Genomic DNA, 21037 nt, shown 5'->3' on the forward strand with positions numbered 1-21037 from the left:
TTCACAGCAGCAAAATGATGAAAGGAAGAGGAAAGGAAAGAAAGAAGTTGAGAAACAAAATACAGGAGCTGCTTTAAAGGCAGCCACTCTCGAGGCGCCATCTTGAAGTCAAAACAACAACAAAAAACTAAATCACAAATAATATGACAACACAAAGACACAATCATTAGCGGTTGTAGATGAAAGAGGAGAGGATAAAAGCCTCCTTTTCACCAGTTGATCAGGGACGTCATGGTGAAATGCACGTCTGCTACAAGCTAAATGTTGAAAGCAAACACAAAGCTGTAGCTGTTGACGAAAAGAGATTGTATCAAATCTCATGTCCTAAGTAAATCCGCTTCAATTCCACGCCGCGACCGTTCCACTGTGATGCTCCTTTCTTCTCATGGCGGGCTCCTCAAGCCACGCACCCATCCAGCCGCAGACTGTCCAATGGCACCGACCTTTCCTTGGACCTTTTTGGAGTCAAATCTTAGTGCGAACGCCACGCTCTACTCAGAACGGGCCCACAAGCGCCCCAAATTGTTCAAACGTGGCATAGTGGCATAGCGAGCGCCCCATCGGTTGGACGGATGGGCGCTGGGATGAGCTCTACAAAGCGTGGGCAGAGAGCGCCACGACCTGCGGCCGCACTCTGTTGCGGCGACACCGGAATAGGCGAGCCGCCCTCCTGCGGCGGTAGCGCCGGGACAGCAGTACGTAGAGCAGCGGGTTGACGCACGGATGCGAGTATTGCAGCAGCGCACAGACAAAGTAGAAGACCTCCCAGGGGCCCTCCCGGCGGTAAAGGCCCAGGTAGATGCACAGCTCCAGGACGTAGCCGGGCAGCCAGCAGGCCGAGAAGGCACCGGCGGCCGCGAACAGGTTGAGCGAGGCCCTCCGCATCCTGAGGGCGCTCGCCGCCGACATGGGCGGACGCTGGCGCAGGAACCGCGCCAGGCGGGCGTAGTTGAAGGCCATGATCAGCGCGGGCGTCAAGTAGAGGAGCACAAACTGGCTCAGGAGCACTTGGTGGCGATGCTCCGGCGCAGCGGGCAGACACAAAGTGAAGCCAGGGGGGTCGGGACTCAGCCTTTCCTTGGCGGCGAACATGCGCAGGGGCAGAACGACCAGGAAGCTCAGCGCCCAGACCAGCGCCGAGGCTGCCGCCGCTAGGTCGGCAGCCGGCGCCCGGTAGGGGTTGGTGACGATGGCGGCGCGGGCCGCCGACACAGCGCACAGCGAGTAAGTACTGGCCGCCAGGCCCAAAGCCAGCAGGAACTGGAACGCCTTGCAGGAGACCTCGTCGGCGGGCCACGAGCGGCGGACGGCGGCGTGCAGCGCCAAAGGAACCAGCAGCAGCGTCAGGAGGTCGGCCAGCGACGTGCTGAGGAGGAGCGCGTCCAGGCGCTTCTTGCGCAGCGTCTTGGACTTGACGAGCAAAAAGAAGACCAGCAGGTTAGCCCCCAGACCCACGGCCAGGATGGCGCCGCACGTGCAGGCGAACACCAGGGCGTAGGCGTCGGGAACGCCCGCGTCGATCTCTCGCTTGCCCACGCCCATTTCAAAGGGACCCTCTTCCCCGGGGAATGATTTCAAGCAATCCATGGCGGGATCCTGCCAGGAAGCTAGATTGGGGAAAAGGAAATAAGGGTTTGAGGCGTTTGAGGTTGCCTTGTGAAAAATAGCACGGCTCCAGAGAGTACACAAATTTTCTGGTACTGTTTGATTTATGAGGAAAACAACAACACAACAAACAAATATCGGCATCCAGCGTGTTTCCTTTTGGATGAATAATTGTTAGCTAGCTAGCTATTTGCTATCTATTAGCTATCTGGCTAGCTAGCTAGTAGTGACTATAGTGACTATATCGATGAGAAGGTTTCTTCAGCCGTCATCTGTACAAAAGTGAAGGTTTCGGACGTTTCGCCTCCTATCCAAGAGACTTCGTCAGCGAACTAAAGTCTGACTGGTCGTATCGGCCCCATTTATATATCCCTAATGTCCAGACCTGGTGGCGCCGGACACAGCTATGATAGGTCCCTACTCTCAGGTTGGGGGGAGCGCGGGACCCCCCCCTGTGGCCCCACTGATTGTTCCTACATTCCTGACTAACGATTGGCCTATTACCCCCACTCCCCCCGGTATCACCTCATCAGCATAACGACCCTCATCAGCATTGCGAAAGTTGCCTAACCTGTTTTGCCTGAGCAGGCTATTGTATGAACGATCCAAATTGAACCTCACACCACCCGACCGGTTTAATGAAGGATTTTGTTGTTTTATTGTGTTCATACTCATTGTGTGCCTACAATAACCAGTCAGACTTTAGTTCGCTGACGAAGTCTCTTGGATAGGAGGCGAAACGTCCGAAACCTTCACTTTTGTACAGATGACGGCTGAAGAAACCTTCTCATCGATGGACCACTCCTGTACGACTGAGAGCTTACACAGACGTATAGTGACTATAATAATAATAACAACAACAATAATAATAACAATAACAATAATCATAATCATAATCATCATAATAATCATAATAGTAATAATAATCATAATAATCATCTTCTTTTCCTTTCGGCTTTTCCTCTCAGGGGTCGCCACAGTGAATCGGTGTCCTCCAGCTAACCCGGTTTTGTGCATCCTCTTCTCTCACACCAGCTACCTTCATGTCCTCTTTTGACCACATCCATAAACCTCCTCTTCGGTCTTCCTCTCGGTCTCCTGCCTGGCAGTTCAAGGCTCAGCATCCTTCTCCCGATATAGTCACCCTCTCTCCTCTGGACATGTCCAAACCATCTCAGTCTGGCCTCTCTGACTATTAGAACTAGTTGAAGAACTGACCCAAGAGAAGAACAGATTTCACCTTTCTCTCCAAAGCCTCTAATATGAGTTGTACCTCTAATGTCCTCATTCCTGATCCTATCCAACCTGGTCACTCCCAAAGAAAACCTCAACATCTTCAGCTCTGCTACCTCCAGCTCTGCTTCCTGTCTTTTCTTCAGTGGCACTGCCTCCAGTCCAAACATCATGGCTGGTCTCACCACTGTTTGATACACTTTTCCTTTCATCCGAGCTGAAACCCTTGTGTCACACATCACACCTGACATTTTTCTCCAGCCTGCCTGGACACGCTTCTTCACGTCTTTTCCACACTCTCCATTGCTCTGGACAGTTGACCCCAAGTACTTAAAATCATCCACCTTCTTTATCTCTTCTCCCTGTAGCATCACTCTTGCACTTGGATCCCTCTCATTCGCACACATATATTCCGTCTTGCTGCGACTGATCTTCATTCCTCTCCTTCTCTCTAGTTTCTCCGCCACCTGTTCCCTGTTCTCGCTACAGATCACAATGTCATCTGCAAACATCATGGTCCAAGGAGATTCTAGTCTAACATCGTCTGTCAGCCTGTCCATCACCAAAGCAAATAAGAAGGGGCTCAGAGCTGACCCCTGGTAGAGTCCCACCTCCACCTTGAATTCCTCAGTCATACCGACAGCACACCTCACAACTGTCTTACAGTCGTGATACATGTCTTGTACCGCTCTGACATACTTTTCCGTCACTCCAGACTTCCTCATGCAATGCCACAGCTCTTCTCTGGGCATCCTGTCGTACGCTTTCTCCAGATCTACAAAGACACAATGCAATTCCTTCTCACCTTCTCTGTACTTCTCTATCAGCATTCTTAAAGCCAACACTGCATCTGTCCTACTCTTTTTGGGCATGAAGCCATACTGCTGCTCACAAATGTTCACTTCTGCTCTTAGTCTAGCTTCATCTACTCTTTCCCAGAGTTTCATTGTGTGGCTCATCAACTTTATTCCTCTGTAATTAGTACAACTCTGCACATCTCCTTTGTTCTTAAAAATGGGCACGAGTACACTTCGTCTCCATTCTTCAGGCATCTGTTCACCATCTAAGATCTTGTTGAATAACCCAGTCAGGAACACCACCGCCACCTCTCCAAGACACTTCCATGCCTCGATTGGTATATCATCAGGCCCTTTACCCCCTTCATCCTGTTTAGCGCCCTCCTCACTTCATCCTTGCTAATGCTTGCTACGTCTTGGTCCACAACAGTCACGTCTTCTACTCTTTGTTCCTTCTCATTTTCCTCATTCATCAATTCTTCAAAGTACTCTTTCCATCTTGCCATCGCACTACTGGCACCTGTTAGTACATTGCCATCTCTATCCTTAATCACTCGAACCTGCTGCAGGTCCTTACCATCTTTGTCTCTCTGTCTCGCCAGCCTGTAAAGATCAGTCTCGCCTTCCTTGCTGTCCAGCCGAGCATACAAGTCATCATAGGCCTCTTGTTTGGCCTTTGCCACCTTTACATTAACCGTGCGCTGCATCTCCTTGTACTGCTGTCTACTCTCGTCCGTCCTCTCAGTGTCCCACTTCTTCTTTGCTAACCTCTTTCTCTGTATACACTCCTGCACCTCCCCATTCCACCACCAAGTCTCTTTATCTACCTTTCTTCCACTCGATACACCAATTACTTTCCGACCTGTGTCTCTGATTATGTTTGCTGTAGTTTGCCAGTCATCTGGAAGGACCTCTTGCCCACCCAGTGCTTGTCTTACCTCCTTCCTAAATGTCATGCAGCACTCTTCCTTTTTCAACTTCCACCATTTTGTCCTCACTTCAGCCTTTGGTTTCTTCATCTTCCTCACTGCCGGCGTCATCCTACACACCACCAACCTATGCTGTCTGGCTACACTCACCAACCACTGATTTCCTTTAGATGGCGCCGTTGACACAAAATGTAGTCTACCTGTGTACTTCTGCCTCCACTCTTATCGGTCACCCTATGTTCCTGTCTCTTCTGAAAGAAAGTATTCACAATAGCCATTTGCATTCTCTTATCAAAGTCAACCACCGTCTGTCCTTCAGCGTTCCTCACCTGGAGTCCAAACCTGCCCATCGCCTCCTCATCATCTTTGTTTCCTGCGCCAACATGTCCATTGAAGTCTCCACCAATTACAACCCTCTCACTTCTCTGGATGTTCTGTATGACTTCATCAAAGTCCAACCAAAATTTCTCCTTCTCCGCCAGCTCACATCCTACTTGTGGAGCATACCCACAAACAACATTGAACATCACACCCTCAATTTCGAGCTTCAGACTCATCTTTCTATCTGATACTCTTTTTACTTCTAAGGCATTCCTAACAAACTCCTCTTTTAAGATAACCCCAACTCCATTTCTCTTTCTGTCTTCACCGCGATAGAACAACTTCAACCCTGACCCTAAGCTTCTAGCCTTGCTCCCTTTCCACCTGGTCTCCTGGACACACAGTATGTCTACCTTCCTTCTCTGCATCATGTCAACCAGCTCTCTACCTTTACCTGTCATTGTTCCTGCATTCAAAGTTCCTACTCTTAGTTGTATACTCTTGGCGTTCCATTTCTCTCTTTTCCTCTGGGCACACATCCCTCCTCTCCTTCTTCGACCAACAGTAGTCCATTTTCCACTGGCACCCTGAAGGTCAACAGTACCAATGGCGGCCGTTGTTAACCCGGGCCTCGACCGATCCGGTATGGGATTCAGAGGTTTGATTCGCATATTTGTTTTGGCAAAATTTTTAACGTCGGATGCCCTTCCTGACACAACCCTCTGTATTTATCCGGGCTTGGGACCGTCACAATAAGACACTGGCTTGTGCCCCCCCTTGTGGCTACATTAATAATCACAATAATCATAATAACAATAATAATAATACGTTGCATTTATAAGAGCCTTTCAAAACTCTGAAGGACACTTACTTTACAGTCACAGATTATTTTTCTGTAAGTGAGCAGTGGCAGCCACACGCGCAGCGTTCACTCATCCCAGAAGTAACATAAAGTAAAAATACCTAATATCTAGCGAATAGATAGCTAATACCTAGCGAATATATAGCTAATAGCTAGCTATCTTTTAGCTAGCTTGCTTTCTATTCTTTTTATTTGTCTCGCTATTTAGCTATCTATCTCGCTTGCGGTCTGGCTATCTAGCAAGTTATCTAGCTAGCTATCTAGCTGGCTATCTAGCTTAAACTTTATCTATTAGCTATCTAGGTGGCTTGCAAGCTATCTATTAGCTAGCTAACTGGCTAGGTATCAGCTGTCTAGCTATCAGCTATCTATTAGCTGGATATCTAGATAGCTACCTAGCATGTACTTTATTTGCTATCTATTAGCTGGCTATCTAGCTCGCTATTAGCTATCTGTTGGCTGGCTAGCTAGCTGTTGAGTAGCTAGCTGGCTAGCTATATTTATATCTATTCGAGTTACTTCCGGGTTGAGTGAACGCTGGCGCGTGTGGCTGCCGCCGCTCACCCGCAGAGTGACTGATCCTGTGACTGTAAAGTGACTTTGAGAGTTTTGAAAGGCGCTTAGAAATTAATTGGAATATTATTATTGCTTCACACCAGAACATTTTTAAGATGTTTTTGGAAGCGTCGTGGCATTTTATTTTGTGTAAACCTGTAAACAGAGAATAAAAAGTAAGCGTGGCAAAGGACGTGAAAAACAACACTCACCTCATCATCCCGTAACGGAAAGCCATATTCATGCGCTTCCTCATTGCGGCAACGGCAAATTGTTGCCCCGCGAAGGTGGCGACCTCCCCTCTCAACACCGGCCGTGGCTCGCCGTGTGATTGCTCAAAACGCAGACGAGCAAACATCACTCGACTGCCATTCATTCCGGATGAGTGACTTAAAAGAGCAGCTGGTGGGAGGGAGGACAACCACCTTCCTCCCTCTCCTCCTTCTGCGTCGCGGTGAGCCCCTCTCATACCCACACAAATACACACTCCCTCCAGAAGACTTCATTGATTGTCATTTTTATTTGTCGCCCGCTCATTCTGGCATTTGATTGATTTTTGGGCCTTTATCAGCCTTTTACGGTCGCGCCACATCGAATGGCGCACGCTGCTGGGCAGCCGAGCGCGAGGCCTTCCGCATCTGTCCCACTCGTTTCACTCGAAAGACGTGTTTTAACAAGAAGGATATGGAGCGTCTCCCGATTTTCCAGAACTCTGCTGCAAGCCTTTTTTTGTTTCCTAACTGACATCAGAAAAACGTTTTATAGCTTCTAAAATACCCAAAACACGCAGGCTGATATTTTTTAGTCAAAGGCAAAACACCAATAAAAATGACTTAAAATGTCCCAAAACTGCCACTAATGAGTCCAAAACTGGAGAGATTCAGAAAGTCCTGTCCCCACGTTTGTGATGTCACATTGGGAACCTCCCTTACAAAATGCCTTGCTCCAGAATCAAAACAATGGCTTCAGAGAGTTGAGATTGGTAAAAAAGATCCTTTCTTATTACTCATCTAGTTATGAATATGATTCAAATACAGTGGGGCCTCGGTTTACGAACACCTTGCCTTACGAATTTTTCGGTTTACGAACGTTAAATTTATGAAAATTAAACCTTGGAATACGCACTACTTTTCGGGATACACATGGAGCGCCGCCCCACCACGGCTGGCGGAGTAATCTTCGGCGGAAGAACACCAAAGCACACGACCGAACAGCGCCCCAGCCGGCCTACCTTTCCACACCCACTTTCTCGGAGTGCACACGTCGATCGTCTTCACTGATTTTTTTAGATACATTTGCAGTTATGGGACCGAAAAAGTCGTGTTCAGCCGAAGAAGACACAAAATAAAATTACAGTCGAGGAGAAGAAGGAGATAATTGAGAATCACGAACAAGGTGTGCGTTTGTCTGATTTAACAGCCCGGTACCAATATGCTAAGTTGCGTGTTTTGCCAAACGGTGTTTCCGTGCTGTCAAAGCAAAACGGTCTCGGGCAATGGAAGAGGTTGAAAAACTTCTGTTAATTTGGATTAACGAAAAGCAGCTAGCCGGCGAAAGCGTGACTAATGCAATTATATCAGACAAAGTACGGCTAATTCACTCTGATATCGTCATGCGACAACCTGGAAGTTTGCCGTTTATTGATACAAGGGATGATTCCTCACAATGGTGAAAGAAGAAGGCGACGTTCCTCAGCAAGTATTTAATGCAGATGAGACCGGCCTTTTTTGGGAAAAAGATGCCTCACCGGACTTTCATAACACGGGAAGAGAAGTCTGAACCCCATTCCATCAAGCCATCAACGACCATCACAAAGGTAAATAAAACAACTTTATTTCCAGTACCGTTTATTTCTTTAATTCCAGTCCTTATGGAATGTGACTCCTTTCAAACAGCAATTCTCTCCGACCTGTCACTCCATTCCATGAAGCCATCAATGACCATCACAAAGGTAAATAAAATGACTTTATTATACAGTGCACTCTATTTCTTTCATTACAATACAATAGCACATTTATTATACATAGAATATGGTATATTGTTTGTAGTTTTAAGGCTTATTTAGTTGAAAATTATATTTTAAGGAGACCTGGGAACGGACTGTTTTCATTTTAATGGTTTCTTATGGGAAATTAATTTTTGGGATACACACTTTTCACCTTACACACTCTGTCTGGGAACCAATTAAGTGCGGAAGCCAAGCTCCCACTGTAGTTCTGAAGAGGAAAGCATAAATGTTTGCCATCGATTCAAGAAGTCCTTTCGTATCAATTTGAGCTGTAAGCGACGGAAATGGTGAAGGACAAGACATATGAAGCATATATGAAGCTCCGTGAATTGGCAATATAGCATCAACTTCCGTGATATGTGGTATATAAGGACATGAATAACAAATAATAAGCTACAAGATGTCAACATCAATGCAGATTGTTTAATGGTTGCGCATGCAAAACATTGTTTCAAGATGAAGAGTTACAAACTTGCGTATGAATGAAAGCGGTTATCCATTGCTAACTCCGGTTAGCTCCTCGCTCCAGCAGTTGAACGATTGTCCGATAGTTTTTCTCCACTATTATGAGATTGCTCTCTTTCACCACTGGAAGCAACTTTCTACCCAATGTCAGGCTGAGAGGGTGACAGCGGTTATCCAAGCGGGGATTCGCGCACTCCGGGGAGCTCCTCGGCTAGCGCTATACTGCTCTGCTCCGTTGGAAATGGCTGCTTTGTCCGCTGGGAATTTGTGTAAACTTCCACCTTCTTTATGCGTGTTAACGCAATTGGCTACCACAAAACAATTCACCATTGTGTTATTTATGTAGTTTTCCTTCTAATTTCACGATCAACACGCTGTTTTCAGACGAAAAAAAGTACCCAAAATGCATTGTGTGTTGCTTTCTCGGTCAGGGGCGTTCATTCCATGACGTCACTTCCGGCATCATCATCAACTCGAAAACAAGACTTCCTGAATACTCAGCGCGAGTTTTAAAACGTAAAATACAGTGAGACTTCAGTTTACGTTTACGAACACCTTATTATACGAACTTTTCGTCTTACGAACGTCAAATTTATGAAAATTAAACCTTGAAATACACACTACTTTTTGCGATACACACCCACCACGGCTGGCGGAGTAATCTTCGGCGGAAGAACACCAACGCACACGACCTTCGGATCTGGCGGAGTGATCTTCAGATCTTTGGCGGAAGCACACGACCAAACAGCGCTCCAGCCGGGCCACCTTTCCACAACCCCTCTCATTGAATGCACACGTCGATCGCCTCTTTGGAGCTTTTTGCTGATAATTTTACTATTATGGAACCGAGAAAAAAAACCCACCACAGGCTCGTGTTCAACCGAAGAAGACACAAAATAAAATCACCGTCGCTGAGAAGAAGGAGATAATAGAAAAACACGAACGAGGTGTGCGTTTGTCTGATTTAGTGGCCGAGCACGGCTATGCTAAGTCAACCATTGCTACCATTCTCCGGAACAGAGACTCCATCAAAGGTGCGTCTGTTGTTGCAAAAGGTGTTTCCGTGTTCTGAAAGCGACGGTCTCGGGCAATCGAAGAAGTTGAAAAACTTGTGTTAATTTGGATTAACGAAAAGCAGCTACCCGGGTGGAAGAGGAGATTGCTGCAGCATCTAGTGAGCGCATCAAAGAAATGTTGACAAAGTGGAATAAATTGGAGCCTTTTATCGAACAGTTCCATAAAAAAAAGTGAGAAAAAAAAGTGAAATGGTGAGAAAATGGATAAAAAACAGTGAAATTTGGACCCATTTCAACTTTGATAGTTCAAAAGCAGAGTGTAGACAGGAAGGTTAAAATATCCCATCAATCAGGCTCCACAAATAACCCGCACAAACCATCTGTACACGTGATGCAAAAAGCTATCAACCTAGCTAAACAGATCACAATTGATGAAGAACTAGATACAATTATCACAGAGAAAGCACCTACAAGGAATCATTCCTCAAGATGGTGAAAGAAGAAGGTTCCTCATCAAGTGTTTTAATGCTGAGGAAACCGGCCACTTCATTCCATCAAGCCACCAACGATCATCACAAAGGTAAATAAAATGACTTTATTGTACAGTATAGTTTATTTCTTTTATGATAATACTATAGCACATTTATTATACATAAAATAAGGTGTATTTTGTGTAGTTTTAAAGGACAACCGATGTCACCTTTATGTTTATTAACTGACACCAGAAAACCGTTTTATAGTATCCAAAATACCCAAAATGATATTATATATATATACAGTAAAGTCTCGTTATATCGATATCGGATATATCGATAGTCCCGGTTATATCGATACTATTTCTATGCACGCACTGAGAAAATTACATGCAAACAGGGTCGGATATATCGATAGTCCAGGTTATATCGATGTTTTTTCGGACTCCCTTGAATATCGATATAACGAGACTTTACTGTATATATGATATTTTTAGTCAAATGCAAAACACCAACAAAAATGACTTAAAGTGTCTAAAAAGTACTTCAATTTGAAACCGGAAGTGGCCAGTTTCAGAAAGTCCCGCCTTCATGTTCGTGGTGTCACGGTAAGACGTCTTGCCTTGCTCGAGAATCAAAACAATGGCTTCAGATTCGGAGAATATGCTTTCTTGTTACTCATCCAGTTATGAATATGATTCAAATAGTTCTGAAGAAGAAAGCATACATGTTTGCAATCGATTAAAGAATTTATTTGTGCCATTTTGAGGCATCAGTGGTGGGAAATGTCGCAATGTCGGAAAAGCCGTGTAAGGAATTAATCAGCCCGTTTCCACAGGCTGATTAATGCCTTACATGGAGCTTTGTCGCCCTCTTCTGTCTCTTTTTGCTCCTACATGACGTTTTCAGACCAAATTACAGTAAAATGCATTGACGTGATGGAAGGACTGCTACAATGTGTCCTTTTTTCGGTCAGGGGCGTTCCTTCAGTGACGTAGGGTGAGGACTCGTCACCAACTCAAAAACAAGACTTCCGGAATATTCAGCACAAGTCTTAAAAGGTAAAATATAGCTATATGGGATGGAATCTTTGTAAAATACGCTCAGTAGAAGTCATTCAAAGCCATTTTACAAATTATGGACACAACTTGTCCGAAGACGTCGGTTGTCCTTTAATGCATAAGTTTATTTTTCACTTCACTACAGTACAAAAGCATGCTAAATACGCAATCCATGAACTCAAGGAAACAATTACATGTCATATCAAAGATCGCCCATTTATTGCCCACTTTTAATGCAGTTCGGCGCAGGATCGGATATATCGATAGTCCGGTTATATCGATATTTCTTTCCGACTCCCGAGAATATCGATATAACAAGACTTTACTGTTGTTTTTTATTTTCACTCAGAGTTTCACTCAGAGGCTGTCGACTGCCATTTTGAATCAATCACAAGTGAATCCAGATCTCATTCTTATGTTCTGACCTTCCCAAAAAGCCCAACGAAAATGTGTTCTTGTTCAAGAGGAGAACACAACGGAATAAATAAGAGAACAACACCAACAACCGGCATCACAAAATTGACTTCATATCCTTTTCACATTGATTTTTGCTTCTCTTCACGTGTGCTCACCAGGTGTACTCTTGTGATTGATTGAGGTTATAAACCCACGAAAATATACACAGAAAAAACGGAAAAGCTCGTCAATATGTAGATGTCCTCATTTACTGCAGTTCGTGTTTCAAAGGAGTCCTTTTTTAAATGACCTGACCCTACATCCTTGTGTGTGTTTGTGTGTTTCATTTTCTACCTGTTTGGATGTCTGTTTAATTAGCTTGTTGCAGGTCCCGAAGCTTTCTTAGTACAAAAAAAAGCTTCATGAATTCAAAATACTAACGATGGGTCCAGGCGTCGTTGCATGCGACGAGCCTCCAGGGCAAACTCCGTGTCGTTGCGCGTACAGCTTTAAGAAAGTCACGTGACCACTACCGGAACAACTTTTGACGAGCACTCAGAGGTGCATCGCTATAGGTCAGCAGAACACGTTGAACGCACGAAAGACCCGCCTTGTGAGAGGATCTTCTCAAAGGTTGGGGAAATGCCTAAAAAAATAAAATCAGAAATCATACATTTAGACCAGACTGGTTTTATTAGACAAAGACAGACAATGGATAATATTCGGAGAATATAGACATAATTGCACATATAAAGGCACACGATTTAGAAGCCGTTTTGCTGGGGTTAGATGCAGAAAAAGCTTTCGACTCTGTCAACTGGACATACTTAAACAATGTACTACGGAGATTTAAATTCAATGATAACTTCATAAGAACTATACGGGCTTTATATGATAGGCCAATCGCAAAAATTAGAATACATGGAGGATCAACTGAATTTTTCAGGTTAGAAAGGGGATGTCGACAGGGCTGCCCCATTTCCCCACTATTATTTGCCATTTTTATAGAACCTCTAAGTCAATGGATAAGACAAAAAGAAGAGATCGAGGGTATAAACAATGGACAAGACACCCACAAAGTAGCCCTATTCGCGGACGATATAATAATATACTTGGGAAAACCATCTACCTCTCTCCAGGAACTGTTCTCGACTATCCCGAGGGAGATTTCTCGGGATACAAACTAAACATCCATAAAACTCAAATATTGTCATTTAATTTTTCTTCGAGCAAGATGAGAAGAGATGAAGTCAACCTGAAACGGGACTCTGAAAGTATCAGATATTTGGGCGTGAATATTCCAAAAGACTTAGATAAAATTGTGCTTGAAAATTACTACCCCCTCCTTGCCCAAATTAAAGCAGACTTGATCAGATGGAATCTGGTTCCATTCATTGGAATATTGCAACGAGTGGAAGCAATCAAAATGAACGTGTTGCCCAGATTACTTTATCTATTTCAAACTTTAGCAATTGACATACCCAAGGATATATTTCAAGAGTTGGACAAAGTAATATCACGATTCGTTCGGAAGGGGGAGAGACCTAGAATTCGATACAAGACCCTACAACTGATGAAAAGCAAGGGAGGCCTCTCCCTACCAAAGATGATGAATTATTATAAGGCAACCCAGATAAATATTTTAGTCAATATCTGTAACCCATCATATAGGGCGAAATGGAAAGACATAGAATGCCAGATATCAAGTGATATTCCATTGCAAGCAATTATTGGAGACCCCGGATGAACCAATGATCTTAAAAATGTCAACCATTGGATCAAAACTTCAATCAAGGTGTGGCATGGAATATTAAAACAAGATCAAGACAATAGTCCATATTTACTTTTAAAATGGATCGGATTTGACTCTGATTTCATACCATACAGAACGGATGCAGGCTTTCAAAAATGGGTTGGAAAAGGGATAAAGATCTCCTTGAGGAAGGAGGGATACGACAATTCCAAGACCTGAGAAACAACTATGGACTGAGTAATCACGACTTCTATAGATATCTTCAACTAAGACACTACTTAGAGAGAAACTTACATAAAGGATGGGTCCAACAAAGTGGACCCATACAGTAAAGTCTCGTTATATCGATATTCAAGGGAGTCCGAAAAAATATCGATATAACCGGGACTATCGATATATCCGACCCTGTTTGCATGTAATTTTCTCCGTGCGTGCATAGAAATAGTATCGATATAACCGGGACTATCGATATATCCGATATCGATATAATGAGACTTTATTGTATTTCTATTTGCATATACAGTGAGACCTCAACTTACGAACTTAATTGGTTCCCAGACAGAGTGTGTAAGGTGAAAAGTGTGTATCTCCAAAAAAAATTCACATAGGAAACCATTAAAATGGGATTAATCCGTTCCCGGGTTTCCATAAAATATACTATCAACTAAATAAGCCTTAAAACTACACACAACATACCTTATTCTATGTATAATAAATGTGCTAGTGTATTGTAATGAAAGAAATACACTGCATTGTATCATAAAGTCACTTTATTTACATTTGTGATGGTCATTTATGGCTTGATGGAATGGCGTTGGAGGTCGAAGGTCAAAGGGAATTGCTGTTTGGAAAGAGAGGCGCATTACATGAGGACTGTAATTAAAGAAATAAACTGTGCTGTAAAATAAAGTTTTATTTACCTTTTTGATGGTCGTTGATGGCTTATGGAAGGAGAGTCACCTTCCATAAGGACTGTTGGTAACTTAACCTCTGGTGCTGTTCGGTCGTGTGCTTCCGCCGAAGATCACTCCGTCAGCCGTGGTGGGTGTGTATTATGAAAATAGTGCTTATTATAAGGTTTAATTTTCAGAAATTTGGAGTGTGTAAGACGAAAAGTTTGTAAGATAAGGTGTTTGTAAGTTGAGGTCTCACTGTATGTAACCCGGAAGTGGAATTATATCAAAAATATACAAAGAGTTGCAGGAATTGGAAGGAGGAGAAAAAAACATGTATAAAGCACAAGTGGTCGGCAATACAACAGGAAACATGGGAAAGAATAATAGCACAGCAATGGAATTGTACATCTGCTCACTCTTGGAAAGAATTTGGGTGGAAGAACATCATCAGAGGATTAAGTACAGCTTGCTGGAGATCCTGTGGCAACAACAAAGCGTCACATTATCATGTTTTTTGGGAATGCCCGGTCATCTCCAAATACTGGAAAGAAACAAGAATGACAGTGGGTAGGATGGTGGGAAAAGTGGTTCCTCCAACCTTCGAAGCCCTGTATCTGGCTCTGGAATCTGATTTCATTCTTAATTCTGCCCAGAAATACATATACAACATTGTGCTGTTAGCATGCAAGAAAGCAATCACGGGGAGATGGCTAACAAAAGAACCCCCAACAGTCAAAGACTGGATTAAGGTGGTGGGTGAAGTTTATGAAATGGAAAAGTTTGCTTTCATTCGTCCGAGGCAAGCAAGAGAAATTTGAGAGACTATGGGATACCTGGGAATATTTGACAGCAACCTAAGTGCTTATAAGTTAACCTATGAACCCCAATCCACTCAAGATCAAAATTGTTAATGATTGCTATTATAATTACTATTATTCATTATTTTTATTTGTATTACTATTATTAGTTTCTGATTGTGTTTTTTTTTTCATTATTTGTTTTACTTTTCTTTCTTATACGGCATAGTGAACAGGACATTGCATCAGCAGAATTGCAAGAAATGTAAAACGTCTTATTGAGATGGTCATGTGATCTATGTTTTGTTTTGATGTCTTGACCCCTTTTCTAACTGTTCAAAAAAAATTTCAATAAAAAAAATAGACTGAATAACAAAACGCTGAAGAAGCATTTTTTGAAATAAAAATCTTTAATTACAATGAGTCCATTGTCATTCACAACACTTTTACTTAGCCGTTCAGCAGTGTTTGAAATAACGTCTGCCCAGAGGCCCGGGGCGTACAACTTTTAAGTTGGGCACACAACTTTCAGAACGTCTCGGCCCGGGTGTGCACTTTACAGTCACGGTATAGTCCAAAGCACGAAACAGGCTTCTGATTGGCTGCCGCGCCGAGTACCAAACGAACGTTTGTTGCGCGCACACACACACACACACACACACACACACACACACACACACACACACACACACACACACACACACACACACACACACACACACACACGCGCATGCGCGGCCACTTTTCAACAAAATATCAGAATGTATTATTTCAAATAACTTTGTGATAGTACTCACCGTTAACATGAATGGTTTTCCGTTCCTCGTGATTGGTAAAAATCCAACTTCTTCAAGAAAAAAAAACATTTTTTTCAAATCAACCGTTTGTTTTATTCAACAAAGCAAAAGCTACAAGCAAACCGCTACAAGCCACGTGGTCTCCTCTTTCTAAGCGCCTTTCAAAACTTTCAAGTACACTTTACAGTCACGGTATAGTCCGAAGCATGAAAGAGGCTACTGATTGGCTGCCGTGCCGAATATGTAAATTGCCAAACGAACGTTCGTTTGGTACTCGGCACGGCAGCCAATCAGAAGCCTGTTTCGTGCTTCGGACTATACCGTGACTGTAAAGCGTACTTGAAAGTTTTGAAAGGAGCTTAGAAAGAGGAGTCCACGTGGCTTGTAGCAGACAACGCAACGTAAACATTGCATTGTGCACCATGACGACGAACGACAACTGGAGCAAAATTTTCAGCAAGGGATACTTACCATAAATTAAGCAAGGTAGCATTTGGGCTAGGTACTTCCTTAATTTACTTTTTTATTTTTTTTGCGATTAGTTGTCTTATTGTGTTTCAAGTTGTGAAACATGTGTTTCGTGATATCATTCTGTACATATTCTTAATAAACGATGAAATTACAAGTGTTGCTTAAAGGACAACTGACATCAGAAAAACGTTTTATAGCATCTAAAATACCCCAATCACGCAGTATGATAGTTTTAGTCAAACGCAAAACACTAATAAAAATGACTTAAAGTGTCCAAAAACGACTTCAAATTGAACCCGGAAGTGGTCAGTTTCAGAAGGTCCCGCCCCCTTGTTCGTAGTGTAACGCCAAGACGTCTTGCCTTGCTGGAGAATCAAAACAATGGCTTCAGATTCGGAAAAGATGTTTTCTTGTTACTCATCCAGTGATGAATATGATTCAAATAGTTCTGAAGAGGAAAGCATACATGTTTGCAATCGAATAAAGAATTTGTTCCGGTCATTTTGATGCATCTGGAGAGAAATGTAGTGACAAACTCTTTAGGACTCACAGTACCAAAAAAAAAGGCAGAAGAGGGCCACAAAGCTCCGTGCAAATTGTCTCCCGGGACGTTTTGTAAGCGAACATCAAATACACTGTAGAAGTCTTGGTGCAACACACAACGATTCACCATCGCGTTATTTCTGTGTTTTCCTTCTAATTTCGCCATCAACACGGATCAACACAAAGTTTTCAGACCAAACAAAGTACCGCAAAATGCATTGAGGTGATGCAAGGTACAGTGAGACCTCGGTTTACGAACCCCTTGGCTAACGAACTTTCCGGTTTACGAACGTTACATTTATGAAAATTTTACCTTGGCAGACGAACTATTTTTCGGGATACACACGGAGCTGCCACAATGAGTGATGTGTCGTTCGCGAAAGGAGCCCGTTCTCCTAACAAGAAAATGGCTGCCACTGTTTTTGTCCTCTATTCCCCGCCCCCAGTCTTCGGTTAAGGCCACGTGATTGGTCAAGAATGCAGCAGTGGGGGATCGAGTTACAGACAGAGAGAGAGAGTGAGGCCGTTCTCCAAAAAACAAAATGGCGTCTTCGGTAAAAGCCACGTGATTGGTCAAGAACCCAGCAGTGAGGGGGGTGGGGGGGTTAAACATTAAAGAGACAGGCAGACAGGGAGACAGTGAGAAAACACACACACACGAAAGGGAGACGACAGAGCTTGAAACAAAAAAACTAAAGTGTGAGAGTGTGAGAATAGTGAGAAAATGAATAGAAAACAGTTAAAATATATGGCATATTTTAACTGTTTTTTTTATCTGTATCTACCCCGGTCAAGGTTGACGCTTCGTACTGATGTCATGTTTATTGTGAAACACTTGGAACACAGTGAAAACTATAAAGGACATTGAAACGACAATATTACAATAAGTTCAACAAAATGTTCAGTCAATAAGCAAATTAATAACGTACCGTGTGCACCTACCCAAAGTAGATAAACGTTGACGTAGACTGTCGTTCTCTATCTAGCAGTTGCTCTGCTTCTGTCTCTCTCTAGCAGCAGTTTCGTTCTGTCTGTCTCGCCTTGCTCTCTTTTATCAAAACAGATGACACGGAAGCGGAAGTGATAATGACAAAACATTATAAATAAAGTATCGAAGACATATAAAGGTTCGTATAGAAACATTAAACACTTTTACAGAACAACAAGTACAAATAAATTAGATTTTTGTTTTCATGGCAACCAATGACAAGATACCCGTCAGTTACACTATTCATTTTCTCACTATTCTCACACTCTCACACTTTTGTTCAGGCTCCACAAATAACCCGCACAAATCATCTGTACACTTGATGCAAAAAGCTATTAACCCAGCTAAACAGAACACAATTGATGAGGAACTAGGTTAAATTATCACAGAGAAAGCACCTACAAGGAATCATTCCTTGTGAAAGAAGCCTATGTTCCTCATCAAGTGTTTAATGCTGAGGAAACCGGACACTCCATTCCATCAAGCCATCAACGACCATCACAAAGGTAAATAAAATGACTTTATTGTAAAGTACAGTTTATTTCTTTAATCATAATACTATAGCACATTTATTATACATACAATAAGGTGTATTTTGTGTAGTTTTAAGAAAATTAGAAAGTAGAAAATTATGTTTTATGAGGACCTGGGAACGGATTATTCTCATTTTAATGGTTTCCTATGGGAAATTAATTTTTGGGATACACACTTTTCGCCTTACACACTGTCTGGGAACCAATTAAGTTCGTAAGCCAAGATCCCACTAGTGGGCCTCAATCGGCAGTACATATGCACCGAAAAGCTAGCAACCACTCATTTGACAACAATGAGGTTAAAATCTTAGCGAAAGAACATAGATGCTTTGAAAGGGGACTAAAATGAGCTATTTTCATAAAACAGCAAAATCCTTCACTAAACCGCCATGGTGGGGTGAGGTTCAATTTGGATCGTTCGTACAATAGAATGCTTAGGCAACATAGCCTTAGTTATGCTGATGAAGTGATACCAGGGCAAATTGGGCAATCAGGCCAGTCGTCGGTCAGGACAATAGAAGTAATCAGTGGAGACGCAGGGATTAGTCCTCTCCTCCCACCAACCTGAGAGCAGGGACCTATCACAGCAGAGTCCGGCACCGCCACGTCTGGACAGTAGGGATATATATCGGGCCGAAAATACCAGTAAAACTTTAGTTTGCTGATGAAGCTTCTTGGATAAGAGGCGAAACGTCCGACACTTTCAAAGAAGTACAGATGACGGCTGAAGAAACCTTTTCATCGATGGACCATCCCTGTATGACTGAGAGCCTTCACAGACGCACATACTCAAAAATAAATAAAGGAAAACATACATATTTTTTAAAAAATAAACAAAGGAATGAAAATTAAAAAAACGTAAGAGCGCGTGTAGGTGGCCTTACGTCACTTGTCATACCTGTCACTCAAAGTGGCAGACAGGGAAGGACTCACTTGTTTCTTTTCAATTTGCTCCGCAAACTTCGTCAAAGGCTTCTTCTTGTTTTGCTTTCGGCTTTTTTTCCCTTCAGATGTTTCGCCACAGCGAATCGGTGTCCTCCATTTAAACTCGGCAAAGGCGAAAGGGAGGAAATCCAATGGCGGCTGTGACCGGAAGGCGGCAAGTTTTGGTCCCGCCCCACGGCATGACCGCGAACTTGCAGGCTCCGCCCACCGTCTTGTATGTCATTTCCGTGAGCAATCGTCCATTTCCTTTGAACAAACACGTCATGTTTGTATCTGATCGTTCGGCTTATTTCAAAATGGAGTCGCTTACAAGTGCATTGTGCGTCATGATATTGCTATACAGTCAAACGTCCATTCCAGAAACCCATTCAAAAACCCATTTGGTCGAAAATGTAAACATTTCCCATTTTAATCAATGTCCGCCTTTTTTTTCATGATTGACTAATACAAACAAAGGGGAGTTGAGTGGTGCATTCAGGTGCACTCAGTTTGCTTGAGAAATAATTTTTGGTTGTAAATCCAGACATAAACTCAACAAAATTTTTCAAATTGGTTGAGAACCGAGACTTTGGAAATTCCAGACTAGACTAGATTTGCATTTTCTCTCATTTCATTCCTTCCTTAAAGGACAACCGACGTCTCCGGACAAGTTGTGTCCATAATTTGTAAAATGGCTTCAAATGACTTCTACTGAACGTATTTTACAAAGATTCCAGCGCATACAACTATATTTTGCGTTTTAAGACTCATGCTGAATATTCAGGAAGTCTTGTTTTTGAGTTGGTGACGTAAGTGACGTCACTAAAGGAACGCCCCTGACCGAAAAAAAGACACATTGTAGCAGTCATTCCATCACGTCAATGTATTTTGCCGGACTTGTTTGATCTGAAAACCTCGTGTTGCACCATAAAGCCGCCAGAAGAGGGCGACCAAGCTCCAAGGAAGTAATTTTTCAGCCTGTGGAAACAGGCTGATTAATTCCTGACGCGGAGGTGGGTCGCCATTTTCTGCCTTTTTTGGGTGCGACATTTCCCACCCCTGATTCCTCAAAATGACACGGAATAAATTCTTTAATCGATTGCCAACATGTATGCTTTCTTCTTCAGAATTATTTGAATCATATTGATAACTAGATGAGTAACAAGAAAGCATCTTTTCTGAATCTGAAGCCATTGTTTTGATTCTCCAGCAATGCAAGACGTCTTGGCGTGATGTCACGAACTGGGGGCGGGACCTTCTGAAATTGGCCACTTCCGGTTTGAAATTGAAGTACTTTTTAGACACTTAAGTCCTTTTTATTGGTGCGTTGCATTTGACTAAAAATATCATACATACATTTTGGGTATTTTATATGTGATCAAACGTTTTTATGATGTCTGTAAGGAAACAAAAAAGTGACGTCGGTTGTCCTTTATACATCCCAGCCGTGGGGTGGGACTTTGTCTTGAGTTTGAGCTCCACCACGTGCGCTATTCTGTTTGTCTGTGTGCCCGAGAAGCCATTTTCAGTTTCCCGAGAATGATACAAGACGGTTCAAACGGACTTTTGTCAACTGGTCGCTGCGGGCGAAAAGCACCAAAAAGCCCATGGGAA

General features: G+C 43.0%; 1 protein-coding gene across 1 annotated transcript; it reads right to left on the reverse strand.

The window, feature by feature from the left end:
* Nucleotides 1-6720, reverse strand: LOC148898484 (galanin receptor 2a). The gene is made up of 2 exons (XM_088996723.1): nt 6515-6720; nt 1-1607 (listed from the first exon to the last, which is right to left on the reverse strand). Exon 2 carries the CDS (start codon nt 1585-1587, stop codon nt 592-594), a length of 996 nt encoding a protein of 331 aa, XP_088852849.1. The 5' UTR covers nt 1588-1607; nt 6515-6720; the 3' UTR covers nt 1-591.
* Between the last annotated feature and the right edge of the window lie 14317 nt (nt 6721-21037).

The sequence above is a fragment of the Hippocampus bargibanti genome, linkage group LG05, assembly GCF_051943395.1.
Source record: "Hippocampus bargibanti isolate YZ-2025 linkage group LG05, ASM5194339v1, whole genome shotgun sequence".
Taxonomy (NCBI): domain Eukaryota; kingdom Metazoa; phylum Chordata; class Actinopteri; order Syngnathiformes; family Syngnathidae; genus Hippocampus; species Hippocampus bargibanti.

Excerpts from the sequence above, each read along its gene's own strand:
- LOC148898484 (XM_088996723.1), bottom strand. The coding sequence starts at position 1,587 with ATGGATTGCTTGAAATCATTCCCCGGGGAAGAGGGTCCCTTTGAAATG.